Source organism: Stomoxys calcitrans, chromosome 5, assembly GCF_963082655.1.
Source record: "Stomoxys calcitrans chromosome 5, idStoCalc2.1, whole genome shotgun sequence".
Taxonomy (NCBI): Eukaryota; Metazoa; Arthropoda; class Insecta; order Diptera; family Muscidae; genus Stomoxys; species Stomoxys calcitrans.
The window spans coordinates 55,913,769-55,933,769 of NC_081556.1; the positions used below are offsets into that span (position 1 = coordinate 55,913,769).

The 20,001-nt window shown below is 42.3% G+C and overlaps 2 protein-coding genes and 1 long non-coding RNA gene across 4 annotated transcripts in view; 2 read left to right on the forward strand and 1 right to left on the reverse strand.

The window, feature by feature from the left end:
• Positions 1-20,001, reverse strand: part of LOC131997656 (uncharacterized) — a 312,520-nt gene that overhangs the window by 280,041 nt on the left and 12,478 nt on the right. The window lies entirely within an intron of this gene.
• Positions 682-7,670, forward strand: LOC106091321 (importin-11). Its single transcript, XM_013257805.2, has 3 exons — positions 682-823; positions 943-3,040; positions 6,209-7,670. The coding sequence occupies exons 2-3, from the start codon at positions 962-964 to the stop codon at positions 7,226-7,228; spliced, it is 3,099 nt and encodes a 1,032-aa protein (XP_013113259.2). The 5' UTR covers positions 682-823; positions 943-961; the 3' UTR covers positions 7,229-7,670.
• Positions 7,767-19,750, forward strand: LOC106091322 (protein Cep89 homolog). Of its 2 annotated transcripts, none has more exons than XM_013257807.2 (2): positions 7,767-7,893; positions 18,359-19,719. In XM_013257807.2, exons 1-2 carry the CDS (start codon positions 7,816-7,818, stop codon positions 19,673-19,675), a joined length of 1,395 nt encoding a protein of 464 aa, XP_013113261.2. In that variant the 5' UTR covers positions 7,767-7,815; the 3' UTR covers positions 19,676-19,719. The 2 variants fall into 2 exon arrangements, with proteins under 2 accessions (XP_013113261.2, XP_013113260.2); XM_013257806.2 differs by lacking the exon at positions 7,767-7,893 and adding an exon at positions 13,418-13,751 and having other exon boundaries at positions 18,359-19,750.

The window sequence follows — 20,001 nt, forward strand, 5'->3', positions numbered from 1 at the left end:
TAAGACAACCTTTAACAGAATACAGCCATGGCTGCAATCATGACATAATGAATTTATCTTAGTTGCAAACGAAAATTTCGCTAGAGGTGCATACTCAGTCAAAATTTGCTATCTCTAAAGTCGCGAACGACTTAAAGTTAAAATTTGTGCAAAAAGTACTTAAATTCGACCAAATTTATAGATCGATGTGTGTCGCCATTTTTTATTCTACGCCACAAATTTTCAGTGGCGACAAGTGTCTTGGCTGCACCCGAAAATTTCGCTAGAGGTGCATATTTAATAGCTGCCCGAATTGTAATAATGATTGGCTACGTACATATGTGCTGAAATTAATCGTTTATATTTGGAAATAACACTATTTAATTTTGCATGGAGTTTTTAAAACGTACATTTTCATTCGTAGTTGCAAGAAAAAAATTCACGAATGCCTATTATGTCACCCTGTTAAGCGAAATGTTCGGTAACTGTACCGGTAACGAAAATTTCGTTTAGGACATGTCTATGCATTTCTTACGGTTATGAAAATTTCGCCAAAGGTGCATACTTCGCTTAATACTGAAAATCTTAAAATTGGAATTTATACTATGCATTCAGACAATCTATCTATTGATAACGCTCGAGCGTTTCTTATTGGGATACATGGTACAATTGTGTATTCACTGAACACACATCATATGACAGTGGCGACTAATCAATTGTCATTGTTTGCCGAAAGAATCTCGCATTGTTAAAAGGGACAATTACACCATATTTTCTTTTATATTTTGTTTAACAAATCGAACCAATATTGCCGAGACAGGTATTAATTTGATGTGTAAAAAATGTAAGTAAATGTTTGGACTGGTGTTTCCTGACATTGCTTTGGAAATATATACGCCTATAGCCACACCTTCAGACAATTGATGCATTTTTTTGTGTTGTCGCCTGACTTGGTTTTTGCAGTACTTGACCATCCATCATAATGGATATGCCGCAAGCAACGCCTGTTTCGGCCGAAGTGATGGTGTGTCAGGCATTACGAGCAGCCACAAATGGTAATCATGAGATCGTTCGCAAGGCTGAGGCACAGCTATTGGAATGGGAGACACAACCGGGGTTTTTTCCCACATTGACACGAATAAGTCTTGCGGTAGTTGGAGGGTTGGACCCGAGCATTGTGCAGCAGCTGGATGTTAATGTCCGATGGATGGCTGTGGTTTACTTGAAGAATGGTATTAACAAGTATTGGCGTAAGGGGGCGAGGCAAGAATTGTCGCCGGAGGAGAAACAGCAAATTCGTGATTTGCTGCTAATGCAGTTTGCTAATGAGCCAATTCCTCAGGTCTCGCTTCAAATTGCCGTTCTCATGGCCCGCATAGCACGCATAGATTGCCCCCACGATTGGCCCCAATTGGTGCCGGAACTATTGAAGCGCCTTCAGACGTTTTCCACAAACGCTCGCTGTGAATCGCTAGAGAGTGGCGAACAACAAAGAGTGCTTCTCACCCTCCATCACGTAATTAAGGCTTTAGCATCTCGAAGGCTATGGGCTGAAAAGCGTGTCTTTGAAGAACTAACAAATAATATCTACGATTTTATATACCAACTTTGGGACACCTACTGTACTCTGTTCTTCCATCAGCTAAAAGAAGCTCAGCAACTGGCGAAACCTACTTTGGAGATATCGGTACTGTGTACGAGAATTCTAAGAAAGCTCACCATTTATGGCTACATGAAAATACAAAGCACTCCTGGTTGTCTTCGCTTCGTGGAAAAACTCTTCGAGAGACTTAAGCAATGTTTGATTGTACGTTATGAGCTGCGCCAACTGAATGCTGATGAACAGCTTGTCGGGTTGTTGGAAAAACTGATACTGAAACAAATGAAAACTTTACTGGAATTCACAGAAAGCCATGCTGTTGCGTTCAAGAATTTCGTGCCAATGGCTCTACAGTTCACATTTGACCATGTCTTCCATGTCAGTGCATACCTGATATTTACGGATAATGTCATTAATTTCCGCCAATTTGCCATCCATTGCATAAATTTAATGAAGGGCCTTATGTCACCTTTCTATTGGCAAAAAATTGACAACTACTTGGACAATGACAACAGCCAGGACTTGGAGATTCGCTCGTCGCTGGAGACGTTTTTCACCGAGGAGCGCCTAAGCTATATGTGCGAAAAAATCATTACCCACTATTTCATTCTTACTCAAATTGAATTAGACTTGTGGCTGGAGGACCCAGAGGAGTTTGCCCAAGACGACAGTGGCGGTGATACGTGGAAATATGCCTTGAGGCCTTGTATTGAGACGCTATTTATGGTGTGCGTCACCAATTACACAGACCAAATGTCGGCGGAGGTTGTTAAATACGTACAGAAGGCCCAGCAGATTCAGCTTACAGCCAATTCGGATCTTAAAGACATTCTACTCAAAGATGCTATTTACAATGCCGCTGGTCAGGCTTCATTGCATCTGTTCAACGAACTGGACTTCGACGCCTGGTTTAGTGGACAACTGTTGAACGAGTTAAAAATTGATTCTATAAATTTCCGCATATTAAAACGACGAATTATTTGCTTGCTCGGCGAATGGGCAGGAGTAAATTTTTCACGTGATCTAAGGCCATTAGCCTATGAGGCTTGTTTACATCTGCTGCGACCCGCCGAAGATATGTCCATTCGTTTAGCTTCTTCCAGCACGCTCTCGATATTGATATCTGATTTCGATTTTGCTCCAGAAGCATTTCTACCGTACTTAGAGCCGTCATTCAATGCGCTCTTCGTATTGCTGCGCGAAGCCAAAGAGTGTGATACAAAAATGAAAGTGCTAGCCATTATGTCATCACTCGTGGAGAAGATGAGCGATAACATAGAGCCATATGCGGACAGTCTAATATCCTATTTGCCGCTACTGTGGAAGGAAAGTGAGGATTATAGCATGTTGCGCTGTGCTATTATTTGTACACTTCAACAAGTGGTCAAAGCGATACGAGACATCCCAGAGAAGATGTTACCATTTCTCTACAGCGTTATAGCTTTAAGTACTGATTTACAGGTGAGTAAGTTTTTGTTAAATGTCCCTTACATCGAATCGAATTTCAAGGTGCAAATTCTAAAGCACGATTTTTTGCAAATGTAGAAATGTCATATACATACCATGTAGTGCGTGTGTAAACATCTATTTGTTGTAATTTATAGGATCAATGTAGACCCAAACTTAATATCTGGACCCAACAAATATACAGTGCATCGCGTACTCGAGTGGAATGTTAGGAATAAAGGGGGGAATTTTTTCTAAATTTCTGGATGTCGTAGTTGATGGGAAAGGCACTAGCCAGAATATTACAAACGGAAGTGAATTCTGAAAAGTCTTGTATTTCTGTTGAAAATCCTTATAAAAGAATAAGGGTATTAATTAACGATTATTATGACTCCTCCGCAAATTGTTTGTATATTATTACCTAGAGAAACATATCATCCGGTGTACTCAACACACGCGATCCATGACAAGTCCCTGAGCCCAGCCATACTGTGCAACTACATCCGGAAGTGTCGTGAAAAGATTTCCCTTCGATCGGGCGGTCGTAATGGTATATACCTCCACCATCAACTCATAAAGTGCCTTGGAATACAGCATCAATACCGTCCCGAGTACATCATGGTGCTCTCCGTGGAGACCGTAGTTTTGCCGTTCTTAAGCGGAATGCGTATCCTGAATATCATACTCGGTGCTTGGCGTATCGAATTTGTCTCAATTTGTATTTTGGTATCAAAATTAAGGATTATCGGTTCTTCCGGTTCTTCATCGGGTAGCCTCAGTGTTGCCGTTTTGGGCTTTTTCTACCAAATTTGGTCGGATGGATTGAAAAATTTTAGGATTTGGTCGGATGGACAGTCGATTTTCGCGAATCAAATCAAAATCACTTCCTTCGTCTAAGTAGCAATTTCCTTAAGAGATATATCTATTATTTACATGTGTACCCGATTTCCACTTACATCAGAATAGCGTGCTTATGTCTTTTTAGTTCCCTGGGTTTTCAATTTTGTCATTCCGTTTGTCCTCGAAAATATTTCTTATGACATTCTATGTCAGTTTAGTCCGTCGGTCGTTATGTCGAAAGCGCGTTAACTTTAGAAGGAGTGACGGTAGCCGCTCGAAGTTGTGTATAAACACTTCTTATTGATGTAGGTGGTAATATACACTGATAAAAAAAACGACGGTACGCCATCAATGCCTCTTGGCATTACTTTACGTCTAACGGTACTAAAGGCTTTACATAACCAATACCTCTTGGTATTTATAAAGTAACGGGTTTAGTTTACTTTCATAATCGCATGGTAGTGATAATAGCACATTCTGTATTAATTTTTCTTTCGGTGTATGCTCGATTTACAGTTACGCGTTCCGGTACTCTTACATGTTACCGGGGATTTGGATGTTAGTGGGGGATTTGGATGTTAGTGGGGGATTTGGATGGTTTTACGAAAAATTTTTGTTGGAAAAAATTGTTATTTAGTTGTAACCCTGGTAAGCCAGTCCCTTAGAAACATAAATCCAAATTTTATTCCATTGCCATGACCGTGAGTTTTAGGGATATTTCTATGTCAGATTTGTTCTACCTTCTATTTGAGACTCATGTGATTATGTTTGCGATACATATCCGGTATAGGGTTTTGGTATAGGGGCGACCTCACGTAAGCATAATAACCTCGAAAGACGCGCTGAGTGCCATACTCGATCTTAGACATATGCACCTGTTTGTTGGATGTGTGGTTGCTTTTAGACTGAGGGATTTAGGAAACTTGCGCTCCTTATACTTTGGGCACTTTTTGTTGTTGTAGCAGTGTGTTGTTCTACCTTTCGTCTGTTTGGTTCTGTTGAATATCCAGATCCAGGAACTCTGCGACTATGGTGGGCGCGTCTAGAGGGATCTAGGTCCGAGTCGAGTGTGTCTGGCTGGTGTCGTGTGGTACTAGGTCACAACCGAGATACACATCCTGCACGTAGTAATCAATCATTGCTCTATAGGAGTTGAGGCGGCTGCAACTGTCATATCGTAATTGAGCCAGACCTACTTTGGTTTGCCGGGGGAGAGCAATTTCTTCAGGTTCAAAGGGAGGCGTGCGTTCTCCAAGGACCACATTCACCCGGTAGCTATTCACCGCATCTGCTGTCGTGTCTTCATTAATGTTGTTTAGACCCGCTTGATCTTGTAGCGCTGAACCTCTCGCTCTGGATCATGTAGATCCACCTTAAGGCTTCTGAGCGTTAGATACCTACCCTCTAGATAATGATTTGAATGGTCCCTACGATAACAGCCCAGAAGGTATTGCTTGAATGTAGTTATGTCTTCACACGGGCTGGATCTTTGTGTTTTGATGCGGATAGTTCATGTGAGAACTGAGGAGACAGACAGTCGCAGTTCGAAGAGCGGCATTTTGACAGATCTAAATATTATTCCACTGCGTGCCACATAGCTGACATAGCTACACTGGCCCGACATAACTTACCACAGATCGGTCACTCTTTTGTTTTACGGGGATAGAGATGCAGTGTGGCAACACGACTGATTAATTATTCACTAAAGGAGTCCTAAGGTGGACGGGGTTTTCACGGATATGGATCATTGGACTGGGGGTACTCCCTACTTTCCGGGACCTTCAGCGCATTCGGATGGGTCTAAATTTGATGGAGGCACCGCAGCAGTATTCTTCATAATTCCTAGGAATTAGGAAATCATACAAGCTTTTAGATAGCTGCAGCGTCTTCAGACGGAGGTCTTCGCGGTATTGAAGTTCTTGGAGACGATATTGATATGGTAGTCCTATCGGACTTCTTGGTGGGTGAACGCTTTCTACGTTGGATCCCCTACAGGCAATTAGTCATTCTATCATAGAGATCTGCTTTGGCTGGCTGGACCATACTCTCAACAATAAGAATTTCTCCTCATTCCTCTACTTTTTTGTCTTGTGCGTTGGTCTTCAGTTTTTCTATCTTTACTGCTGTCTTGCAGCGTCATGGGGTGGATCGTTATCTACGTTTCTCCCTCTTCTCTCACTTTTACCTTATTCTAGCGCGAACACAATGAATCTAAGGTCTCCGAGTAAAGCGGCAAGCAATCGAGACTGCTAGTCGCGTGCCCTATCACCTAATCTATGCTTGGATGTCAGTCTTTTTTTTGTGAAACTACGAATGAAATTTAAAGTTGGCTTTTTTTTCTAGGAACCTTCGCATATTTACCTTATCGAGGAAGGTTTATCCCTTTGGGTTGCAGTTGTGGAGAATTCAACTAGCATGTCGGCGCCACTTATCGATTTATGCCGCAATATTTTGCCAATTATCGAAATGTCATCGGAGAATCTACGCACTGTGCTCGTGCTAATCCAAGCCTATATATTGCTGGATGCCAATGCCTATCTAGAGCGTTATGGACGCCCTTTTGTCGACTTCTGTAATCGCATGTTTGACGACATTCGACCTGAGGGCATAATTCTTATGGTCAAAGTTCTCGAAATCTGTCTTAAGACCGATACTACAAATGGACTTGAGTTGGTCAGGCCGGTGCTACCGTATATTTTCAAACAGGTTTACGCCAACAAGGATTTTCCTATGCTCATGGGAATGTATCTAACCATGGTAGCAAGGGTTCTACTCATAAGTCAACAAGTGTTCATGGAAGTCATACAGGAACTACAACAACCGAATGCCTTGGAAACAATTCTAGATGTGTGGATCACTAAAATGCCTTTGGTCACCGAGTTGGAGAAAATCAAATTATTCTCCTTAGCCTTCCTATCGATATTTTCTAATAATCCAATTCTTTTGGATCGTTTTCCCGCCATTATGCAAAACATCAGCGATGCTCTTTTCGAAGTAATGCGCGAAGATGACGACGGTCAGAATCAGCACTCCGATGATCCCAATGCTGCGATCGAAAACAAGCCCATTAAATATTGCGATTCCTTGGTATTTGCCGATGAATATGATCTGGATACAAGTAGCTATTGTACCATGGACGATTTTGACTACAAAACCTATCACTATGACCGATGTCGACAGCTGTCGCTGAAGGATCCAGTACACAAGATTGCATTGCCGCAGTACATCGAATGGCAGTTGGGTAATCTGCGCACTCAATTAGGCGACGATGCCTATCAGCAACTAATGCGCTCTCTTTACCCAGCCGTCTTGGAAAGATTTGCCCAATTTGTTAACTTGCAAATAACTTTCCCCACAAACTAGCACTGATCAGTTGTATGTCCTGCAACACAAGTACGGCGTACAACAACAATTAAAAACTAAAGGAATCTATTAAGTTTCTATTGTAGGGATATTAATGAGTTGTCACCGATAGTCAGATAGTCAGTCATTGGCAAGTTGATAACAACAACATCTGTTGGTTAATGCATAAGTTACTATTCTAATCAGTTTTTGATACCAATGTAAATTATTAAATATCATTTTTTTTTTTATTTTTATTTTTATGCTATTTTTACTATTATATACTGTATGTATGTATGTATTAACAAGTTTTGTTTAACTTTTTTAAGAATGCGAAGAGAAACTCCCTTACGTACTAAACGCGCTTGTCCCTATGAAACAAAAAATTGATTTTTTAAAATTGTTTTGTTATAATAATAAAAAAAAAAAAAACAATAAAACCATTATTGAAGAATTCAGTCAATTCAGTAATTAAAAAATGTCAACGCAAGATTAAAAGAACGTGAATGTGGCCTAACAATTTGAGAGGAGCTTTCAAAAATGCAACAATAATACATCAATTACGGATACAGTCTTAAGTTGCGTTGCCGAACGACAAAATTACATTTATGGATCGCAATCAACGCCTCAATATAGTACTTGAAGTTACTAGAAAGAGATGCTTTTTCCAAGAAACACGTCGACTGGTAATGTATTCGTTATTGTTTGTAAATTGTCAATATTTTTTGTCTTTTTTTCTTTGTAAAATCACCACAATATAACAACACGAGATGTTAAAGTGTTTCGCCGTCACAAATGGAAGATTGTGAATGTTGTTGGATTGGATTGTTGTTGTTGTTGTGTTCTATATTTCGTCTGCTTGATTCTGTTGAGTGTCAAGACCCAGAAAATCTGCGACTAAGATTAGGTGCGTCCACAGGAATCTGGGTCTGGCCGGGCAGTTGAACAGGTGACGTGTATTGTAAGGTCACTGGTTACAATCTGGATATAGATCTTGCACGTCGGCATCAATCCTTGCTCTGTAGGAGTTGAGGCGGCTGCATCTGTCGGAACGTAATAGAGCCAGAACTACTCTGGTTTGCCGGGGGAGGTCAATTTCTTCAGGTGCAATGGGAGGCGGTCGTTCTCCAAGGACTACATTCACCCGGTAGCCATTTAACGCATCTGCTACCGTGTCTGCATGAATTTTGTTTAGACCCGCTTGATATGCCCCTTGATCTAGAGGTTCTCTCTTGTAGTGCTGAACCTCACGCTCTAGATCGTGTAGATCTACCTTAAGGCTTCTGGGCGGTGGATATCTATCCACATGATGATGGTTTGGATGGTTTCTGCGATAACAGCGCAAAAGGTATTGCTTGGACAGCATATAGTTATGTCTTCGCACTGGTAGGATCTTTGTCTCCTGATGGAGGTGGTCCACATGAGAACTAAGATGAGGTGCGTCCACAGGAATCTGGGTCTGAGTGGAGTGGGTCTGGCCGGGCAGTTGAACAGGTGACGTGTATCGTACGGTCACTGGTTACAATCTGGATATAGATCTTGCACGTCGGCATCAATCCTTGCTCTGTAGGAGTTGAGGCGGCTGCATCTGCCGGAACGTAATTGAGCCAGAACCACTCTGGTTTGCCGGGGGAGGTCAATTTCTTCAGGTGCAATGGGAGGCGGTCCTTCTCCAAGGACTACATTCACCCGGTAGCCATTTACCGCATCTGCTACCGTGTCTGCATGAACGTTGTCTAGACCAGCTTGATATGCCGCTTGATCTGGAGGTTCTCTCTTGAAGTGCTGAACCGCACGCTCTAGATCATGTAGATCTACTTTAAGACTTCTGGGCGGTGGATATCTATCCACAAGAGGATGATTTGGTTGGTCTCTGCGAAAACAGAACAAAAGGTATTGCTTAGACAGCATGTAGTTTTTTTCGCACTCGTAGGATCTATGTCTCCTGGTGTGTTCGTCTTTTTTCGTCATGGGAAAGGCACATCCCGGAGTGTCTTCTCCGCACGCTTTTGGTCCGTGCTGGGATTGAAAAGAACCCCGGACCCTGGTTCTGTTCGGTTTGCCAGAACCGCCTTAATCATCGGTCGGTGTCGATGACGTGTAACAGGTGCATGGAGTGGGTTCATTTCCGATCTTGCTCTGGCCTCACTTCACTACGGGGCTATAGTCATACTGGTTATGTCGCAAGGTGCTGTGCGAACATAGCCAGCAGTGGCTCACAAGCGTCGTCGTCGCCGCTTTCTGCGTCCTCGTCGTCGGGGGTCAGGCCAGTGCCGGGAAGTGTATCGTTTTTGCAGTACAACTGGAACGGACTCCGTGGCAAGATCGATGAGATTGTGGACTTCATGAGTCGGAAGAGCATATTGGTCGCAGTAATCCAGGAGACAAAGCTGACCAACACCTGCAGCTTGATCTGAATATTATTCCACTGCGTGTCACAAAGCTGACGAGACCACACTGGCGCTGCATAACCTACCACAGACCGGCCAATTGCTTTGTACGTGGTCAACAAGGTTTCTTTATCTGCAACCCAAGTGCTGCCAGCAAGTGACTTGAGGACCTTGTTCCTACTTTTGACTTTATCGCAGATTGCTGTGGCATGTGGGGAGATTGTGTAAGAGCTGTCAAATGTGACGCCAAGTATTTTGGGACACTTGATGGTCGGAATCATTTCTCCATCGACCATCACAGTCAGCTCAGTATTCACCTCACGCGTATTTGTAGTGAACAATGTGGCTGAAGATTTGGTGGCGGATATCTTCAGATTTCTTGCAGCGAAATATGAGGCAAGCTCGTTGAGGTAGACGTTCAACCTATCGCAGATGTCATCAATGGGTGGGGGGCCTGATGCCATGATCGTACAATCGTCCGCATTTGATACGATCTCTATGCGGTCTGGAGGGAGTGGAATGGAGGATAGGTAGAGGTTAAACAGTGCCGGAGATATCACCCCACCTTGGGGAACTCCCTGTTTCACTCTACGGTGTTTCGATTTCTTATCCCTGAGTTCCACAAATGACCGGCGACCACACAGATAATTCGCGACCCAGCGTTTCAAGTCTGGCAGGAGGGACGTGTTGGCAATGTCCTCGAATAATTTGTCCAGTGTCACGAGGACCATCCTATCACATGGCCTGGGCTGATTGAAGCCACGGCAAATGTGTGCGGTGATGGAATGCAAAGCTGTTGTTGTGCTGTGCAGTCTTCGAAATCCATGTTGATGCTCGGCGAATGGAAATTCTCCTACGAGGCTCGGGAGGAGTAATGCCTCAAGCGTCTTTGCTACCGTTGAGAGAAGGGAGATCGGTCTGTACGACTCCCCCCGACGACTCGGGTCCTTTCTATGCTTCAGTAGCGGGATCACTCTGCCCATTTTCCAGACATCGGGAACTATAAGAGTGTTCAAAGACAGATTGAGAACAGTAGTAAGGTACTCAACTCCAGGTAAATCCAGATTCTTCAACATCAATGTAGAGATTCCGTCGGGGCTCAACGTCTTGAATGATTTGGCGCCACGGATCACATTCGTAATTTCGCCCACGGTAAATTGTGATGGCTGTCCATCGGCTCGGAGACCACGAATGCGACGAATGGCTCTCCTCCTTGCCCTGTCACCCTCAAGATGCACAATAAATTGACGGTTGAACAATCTGGCACATCTCTTCGAATCAGTCACTGTTACTTCGCCAAAAGTGGCTAAGTTCCTGATATCCCGTCTACCGGGATGACAGTGTAGCAGTGTGTTGGTTTCTACCTTTCGTCTGGTTGATTCTGTTGAGTATCCAGATTGGGGAACTCAGCGACTTAGATTGTCCTTGACTGCAGTAAGAGCTACTTCGTATGGTGGACGCGCTGGGTAGCTCCCGCGATAACGAAGAACACCACACAGATTGGAGCTCAAAGTTCCAGCCTGTAAGGTGCCCATATTTATTCAGTGCCGGCCTGTAAATGAGGAGCAACTACGGAAAATCTTCAAGAGTCATAGTAAACTTTTACACACGTAAAAGTATGGAAAGCAAAAAGATAGTTCAACAGAACTTGAAACCCACCATTCACCGAACGACCATCTGAAGAACTAGGACTGGCGAGATTAGGATCTAGATTATAAATTATAGGTGGACTCGAATCTGTGGGTGTACCCCTAGTGACATAGAAGCAAATTCCTATAAATTTATATAAAAGCGAGCTGGTTCAACGATTGTCCTTTTGGTACCACAATAGACCAAAATGGCTAAATGATTCTGATTACAGACTCACTAAAAGCTAGCTCAACCTAACCTAACATCCGTCAAAAATAAAAAAAATAGTTTATAACATTTTTGCTTATTGGTGTTGATTTATTTAGTTGGTTAACTAATTCTAGTGGAGGCCATTGTAGCGCAGAGGTTATCATGTCCGCCTCTGCCACTGAACTCCTGGGTTCGAATCCTGGCGAGAACGGAGCAAAGGAGACAAAGATCCTACCAGTGCGAAGACATAACTACATGCTGTTTAAGCAATACCTTTTGGGCTGTTATCGCAGAGACCATCCACATTATCATCTTGTGGATAGATATCCACCGCTCAGAAGTCTTAAGGTAGATCTACATGATCTAGTGCGTGATGTTCAGCGCTACAAGAGAGAACCTCTATACAAGCGGCATATCATGCAGGTTTAGACAACATTCATGCAGATACAGAGTGTAGTCCTTGTAGAACGACCGCCTCCCATTGCAACTGAAGAAATTGACCTCTAATTGACCAAACCAGAGTAGTTCTGGCTCAATTACGTTCCGGCAGAGGCAGCCGCCTCAACTCCAACAGAGCAAGGATTGGAGCCGACGTACACGATGTATGTCCCGATTGGAACCAGGGACCGCACGATACACGTCACCTGTTTAACTGCCCAGCCAGACCGACTCGACTCAGACCCAGATATCTGTGGATACACCCCATCTTAGTCTCAGAGTTGCTGGGTCTTGACACTCGACAGAATCAAGCAGACGAAAGATAGAACACAGCAAACTGCTACAACAACAACAACAACAACCAATGGCCATAATGTTCCCGCGGCTATCGATCCTATGGACCGGAACGAGTTTGGTCACCTATGGAGCTTGACGCGGATCGCTACCTCTGCAGATAAATGCTGCTACAATAACAACAATAACCAAGTTGCTCAATTAGTCTTTGTACCAATGTTTGGAAAATGTGCAGACTGTTACCGCTAATAACAGCATTGAACTTATTTCACTATTTCTCCCACGTTTTGTTTGGAGGCGCTAACCCTCCCAATCTTCTTGCCTTCCACGGCAGCATCTGCTGACAGGGTTTTGCAGAGTCTAGTTCGAACAGTGTGCCGGCAGGGCTGAACAGCCATGGGATTTGTGCACCGAAATGATGCAGCTTGGTTTAAGAAGCTGCTCAGGGATCTCTACTACCACTTATGGGTGGCTACAACAATAATACAGCTACCGAGCGAGTTGTCGTTCTTAAAGTTGTCAGTTTAGGCATCGAACGATAGAACCTCCCACCATAAACCAAAGAAGTTTGGAGCGAGTCGACGATAGATGCAAAACTACTATGTATTAACAATTCCATGGCAGCCGGTTGTATGTACCGGATTGACCCAATGAATTCCTTCATCGGTAAGGGCTCCCGCTCAGTGTACAACGCACTACTACAACAACAACAACTATGTATTAAACTAAAATAAATATATCAGACTTCTTTCCTTGAAACATGAAAGTCAAGCTGTTTTACTTTGTGCAGGAACTTCCTCAATGCCATGCATACATACATTTATTTTCCAGTACATAATCTGCGTTGACTTGTTCGAGGCTACGCCACCACAATATGTACTGCATATGTACAAGACAAATGAAATCACTGTAACTTCTTGTTTGGAAAAGGCGCACATACCGTCGAGTATATAGTTCTGCACTACATAACTACTTGTGGCTGAATACGCAAAAATTGTGATGTGTGAATCCTTCTTTCTACCTTATCTAATGGCATGTTGTCCTAGACAAGGCAAATAACACAAAAGTTTATCATATAAATGCATGTTCCATGTGATGGTACCACACACCCCTTTTCCATGGTATTGTACGCGCCAACATGTAGTTGTCGATTGTTATGGCAACGGACATGTTACTTGTTTAGAATGTCTCTTAAGTTAGGAGTTAAAACGAAATACGAAATAAAACACTACCGCCCAACCCCCGTGTGTGACGTTTAGATATTATTTGAAGTTGATATTTTTAACTTGGAAGTATCAAATTTGTCCTAAGTAAAATCTAAAATGACTACAAATACCACAAGGCGCAACGTTATAATTACCGATCTGGACCAATCGGATAATCAACAAACGCCTATGGAGGAAAGTCATCGAAAAGTGGTGCACAAAAAACGTTCGAAGGAAAAACATTTACAAACGCTTTCGGGAAATTTTAGTAGACGCTCTCAAAGCGCAGAATGCAAAACAGAGGACAGGTTGGCAGCAGGAGGTGGTGGTGACAGGGCGACTAAAAATGCGAAGCAGTCCAACTATTTTCATGATTTGGTAAGTTTTATATGCAGAATATGAAGATAAAATTTTATGTACCTACAATTCCATTTCCATAGAAAGCTCACATTAGAGCTTGAACTAAGAGGAAATCTCTGTTTTATAGATTTAAAGAAATGAATGACATAAAAGTCTGGAAGTATTCTATGATATCTGCTTCGTAACTGCAGAGGTGTATATGAGGGTGGGTTATGTTTTAGTCTGCCAAGTAGCTGTTAAAATCGTAATCTATGACAAATTTGAATAAGTTGTACCCAGAAAACCCTGGGTCTAAAAACAAAATCTAGTTCAGTTGTTGTTGTAGCAGTGATGAGGGACTCCATCGGGTTAAACCGGTACGTATAGCCGGCTGCCATGGGATTGAAAAAGAAGTTCAGTGATGAGTGAATGTAAGATAATCAACGTCTAGTCAAAATAAATGAATCTGGGAATATTGGATTCGTGCAAAGGTGTTTGAAAAGGCGGGATTTTTGAAAATACTTCATACTCGAAAAGATACATTACGAAAATGTTTTGAATTAGAAATCTAATTGAAACCAAAACTCGCATTTTAACTGAATTGGAACTTTGTTTCAAGTGCGATCATAATAGTTTTTCCGTATTCAATCAAAAATTGATAGATTCAATATTTGCGTTAGTGTCGTGCTGGAAGTCGTGTGCGAGGCACTGCTGCCATCGGCACAGTCTCGAATTGACGGAACCCTAGTATTGGCATCTGGAAGATCATGTCACACGGATAGATCAAGAGGACAGAGTGGGCCTGGGGGTTTACATTGAGAACCCAGGGACTGTTTTAAACTGTCTGACCATGATATGGTCCTGCAGGCGGAGATCCGGGCGATCATGGAATGCGTTGTTATTGTTGTAGCATTGTGTTGTACACTTTGCCGATGAAAGATTCCATCGGATCAATCCGGTACGTAGAACCGGCTGCCAGGGATTGACTGCCATGGGATTGAACATCTTTACTGACAGTAAAATTGCAATAACAACCAGGACGGTAAGGTCACGAACAGTCTTGCGGTGTAAGAAGGAGATTAACGCCCTCTCCGAGGATGGCAAAATCCGCATCGTTTGGGTGCCGAGACATAACGCAGTAAGGACAGACGATTTGGCGGTGAAGGCTAGTGGACTGCCGTCAATAAACTTATTGGGTTGCCCAAAAAGTAATTGCAGATTTTTTAAAAGAAAGTAAATGCATTTTTAATAAGACTTAGAGTGAACTTTAATCAAATATACTTTTTTTTACACTTTTTTTCTAAAGCAAGCTACATAAAAGTAACAGCTGATAACTGACAGAAGAAAGAATGCAATTACAGAGTCACAAGCTGTGAAAAACAGTTAATCACATAAATTTAACTAATATTACCAAATATAATTTATAGTACATATAATAAAAGACCATTAAAACTTCTCTTAAAAAATAAATAAGGAATTATATACTACTCAAAAATCCGAAATTCGAAGCCTTTCGGGTCGACGCAGTCCGAGTTAAGGGAGTGCAACATTGTGGAACAGCGAAACGGTAGGTAGGACGGCGAAAATCCAATGGGGGGATCCAGATCGTGAGAAGACGACGCTATTACTGAAAAGAAGCAAGAAGGAGGTCAGTATAGCTATTGGTATCATAACAGGACACACAGGACTACGAGCTCACTTATGTAAAATCGGGGCGGCAAGTGATAGCATGTGTAGGGCATGGGGGGAAGATGATGAGACGTTGGAATGTTTCCTTTGCCATTGCCCGGCTTTTGCGTTTAACAGATACCGGCACTTAGGTGGAGACACAATACCAGACATGAACCAACTTAGGGGAGTGGTATTGAAAACAATTAAGGATTTTGTAAGTAGCACGGAATTCCTAACTTAAAAATTTTTTTTTAGAGGTTAATAGTTTTTAGAGCGCACAACAAGCCTTTTACTGGCTTAGGTGTATGTCTATAGTGGCATGGGGCGGATTAATATCTGCACCCTCTTTCCAACCTAACCTAAAACAAATATCATGTTTTAACATGGCAGGATACCTCATAATGTAGCCAGCATTGGTAAAGGGATAACCACCGCTGAACATTTTTTGTGATGTTTTTGCCGGGATTGGAATCCAAGCGTTATGAATATCTTAAAAGTTAAGTACTTGAAAGTGGTCTTGGATAGGAAACTGAACCGCAAGAGTCATATTTAAAAGCGTACTGAGAAAGCTCAGAGATGTTGGGTACTACATAGGCGGGCTGATGGCCCGAAATAATGCCAGACCCCAATGATAGTCCAATGGCTCTACAAGATATGAACAATACTAACTTGCGCCTTGCAAGTTTTGTGGACAGAGCTAGAGAGGATGTTGTATAGGTGGGGTTATGAGATCTGCCGACTGGAGACAATTCTAGATGTACGACCCATAGACATACAGACAGCCCACACTGTTCTCGAGAAAGAACAGCCTTTTTACGTGCCTTATTTTATTCCAGTCAGCAGAGTTGAAAAACGCGTTCAACTTGCTGCCTACAATGAAATAAGGCAAGTCATAAGGTGACGAAACATGTCAGGGTACCTGATCAAAATGATTGATAGCTATCTCGAGAACAGAATCCTATTGTAGACGGACACAGATGTCAAGGAATACGAAGTCATGTCAGGCGTCCCACAAGGGCCCATTTTAGGTCCCTTCCTATAGAACCTGATGTGTGACGATCTACTGAACATGAATTTGCCACATGGCACCCAACTAGTCGGATATGCAGACGACGTAGCCCCCCGACGTCGACTAACCTTCCATACAACTAAATGAGATTGTCGCAAATGATAGTTTGGCTGGCTGCTTACTCAGACAGAAACAACGCCCGCGTCGAGAAGGAGAAAATATTTATACTCAAAACTATCTGTGGATGGACATGAGTTAAAAATAAGTAAGAGCCTGAAATACCTGGGAGAATGGGAAACAAACGAAAAATTCAATACTTTTTTATTTGATTATGAATACTAAAACAAATATCATGTAACTTTCATTCCTAGTTGATCCTCGATCCTCGTAAAGCTCCTGTGGTTAAGCAAGCTCTTTCCGGTTCAAAGGACCGATCGGGAACAGGGTGGCCATTGGTTATTTAAAGGTCTTCATCCATTAATCGTTAGCTGAGTTCCTTTTATCTATGTATGCTGATCTGAAAACTCTGGAACATAAATGAACTACAAATTGCTGATAAATACCATGGAGCCGGTTGTAAATATCGGATTGACCCGATGGAGTCTTCAACGGCAAGGCTACCACCTCGGTGTACGTGTTCGTTCTTTGTTCGTCATGGGAGAGGCACATCCCGGAGTGCCTTCTCCGCAAGCTTCTGGTCCGTGCGGGGATAATAAAGAACCCCAGATCTTGATTCTGTTTAGTTTGTCAGAACCGCCTCCATCTCCAATGAGGTGTAACCAGTGCATGGAGTGGGAGCATTTTCGATTTTGTTCTGGCCTTATGTCACTACGGGAGTATAGTCACACTGTTGCAAGGTGCTGTGCGAACATTGACAGCATTGTTTCACAAACGGAGTCGTCGTCGTCGAACTGTGCCCTCTCGACCTCTCCCGAACGGCAATATACGCAACAGCAGCATCCCTGCCCCAATATTGTCAGGCCAGTGCCGGGAAGTGTATTTTTTTATACCCTCCACCATAGGATGGGAGTATACTAATTTCATCATTCTGTTTGTAACTCCTCGAAATATCCGTCTCAGACCACATAAAGTATATATATTCTTGACCGTCATGACATTCGATCTAGCCATGACCGTCCGTCTGTCTGTTGAAAGCACGCTAGCTTTCGAAGGAGTATAGCTAGCCGCTTGAAAATTTGCACAAATACTTCTTATAGGTGTAGGTCGGTTGGGATTGTAAATGGGTCATATCGGTCCATCGGTCATGCTGCCACATAAACCGATCTTGGATCTTGACTTCTTGAGCCTCTCAGGGCGCAATTTTTATCCGATTTGGCTGAAATTTTGCATGAGATGTTTTGTTGTGATTTCCAACAACTGTGTTAGGGATGGTTGAAATCGGTTCATATCCTGATATAGCTATCATATAAACCGATCTGGGGTCTTGACTTCTTGACGTGTTTCGTCATGAACTGCAACTGTGCCAAAAATGGTTCAAATTGGTCCATAATCTGATATAGCTGCCATATAAACTGATCTCCAGAGTAGAGTTCTTGAGCCCCTAGAGAGGGTACTTCTTATCCGATTTGGCTGACCTCAGGAGCTCAAACACTTTTGGCGACGTAACTGTTATTCACACGTTCATTTTATTCATTGATAAAACGTTCTGAAGTGGCAAAATTGCTTAGAATTTTAATAAAATCACATTTAAGAACTCCGAGGAACATTTATTTAAAATAAAAAATATTTATTTTGTTTGTTTTGTTGATATTTGATTATTTTGGATGTGGTGTCAGTGTTGGCAACGTTAAGCCAGAGAATCAGTTAGACTGGAAACTAAAACACGACATATGCTTCATAACTCTAATCCTAAATCTAAAGTACAGTACTTACAAAACTTTACAAAGTTTATTAATGGGATCCAAGAAATTTAACAGTCACCATATATTTTTTTACTTCTCCATAGCTTCAATCCAAAGACAAGCAAATGGAAAAGTTGCTTCAACGCCTTGCAACAGTCCACAAATTCAATGAACAATTTGCAGATGAAAATCAACGACTGATCTCTGAGGCAAAAGCATTGGAGCAGCGCATATCCGAATTGCAACTACAAATAGCCAATTGTGAAAAATGTCATCGTTTGGAAGGCGAACTGAGGAGAACTGAAGAGGATAATCACCTTCTTACAGCAGATGTTAACATGATGAAAACCTTGGTCTATCGCCTGAACGTACAAATCGAAAGATATCAAGATATTCTAAGACTTAAGCCAACTCCCGAAGAGACATCTAGGACTGCAACCGCTTCCGGCCCATCGAAGTCTTCCATATCGCAATGGCAAGAAGAGCCAATACGAAGCCATACCCTGGCACCACTTCTACAGTCGTACGACGAGATGATACGCGACAAAGAAGATCTAATACAGCAGTATACTCAAGAATTTGAACATTTTACTGGCGAATTGAAGAGTGTTCTTGAGGAGAATAACCGTTTGCAGCAACAGGTGGACACACTCAAACGAGATGGTGGAAATTGGCGAGAAGAAAAAGCACGAATTCAAGCCCAACTAGAGATTTGTCGTCAAAAAGCCGATGCCCAGACTCGGAAAACCGATTTGGCGAAAGAGAAGCTAGTGGAAGTCATGCACTGCTATGAACAGAAAATACAAACATTGGTCTTGGACATGGAACATTTGCAAAATGCCTACACCAGGTGCAAAGCCGAGCTGGTGTCATTAAAAAGCATTGCTGCATTGCCCCAAGATACGATTGCTTCGTCGCTCAAGGAATGCAAGGATTTACTGGAACAATTGCGTCAGCAACATAGCAAAGAAAAAAATTCCCTAGAGCGCACTATTGGGGAACTAACTGAACGGCATACTAGTGTGGATGGCAAAGTAGAGAGGCTAAAGCATGAGAATTTCAAGTTAAAGACTGAATTAGAAAAACACAGCAGCCAGTGTGAAGAATTGCGTAAACGCAATGCCTGCCTACAGCGTTCTACGGAGAAGGTGAAAAGGTCCCGCGATCGTATAAGAGCCCGCCTACGAATAGCTCTACAATGGACCCAAAAACTCGAAGAAAATCAAGCAAATCTTCAAAGCACATGGGATGCTATCAAGCGATTAGAAACAATCGTCAAGCATAAGGAGTCGCAAGTGCGCGGTTTACATGCCAGACATTTGCAGGAAATCGACAAGATGGAAAAAAAGTTGGCTCAAAAAGAAGAAACGATAAAAACAATTTTACGAGACAGACTGAATGTAAATTCTGGACAACAATGACCACAAAAGTATTCTGGGTCGTATTGTACATATTATTATTTATACATTGAATTACTACTCTAGTCAATTGTTACATTTGGTTATAAGTATATTTAGAATAAATTTTTATGCAAAAAGTTAAAAAAAAACAATAAGGAAGGGCAAAAGTCGAGTGGTGCCGACTGATAATACCCTACACCTACCCTGTAAGTACAATGTGGGAGCTATATTCAATACTGAAGCAATTTTGATGGACCTCGGCGAGCAAATATGTTCAAACTGTAATAACTACGGTTCACATATGACAACGTTATTGCAAATTACCCAAAATCGGACGAACATATATA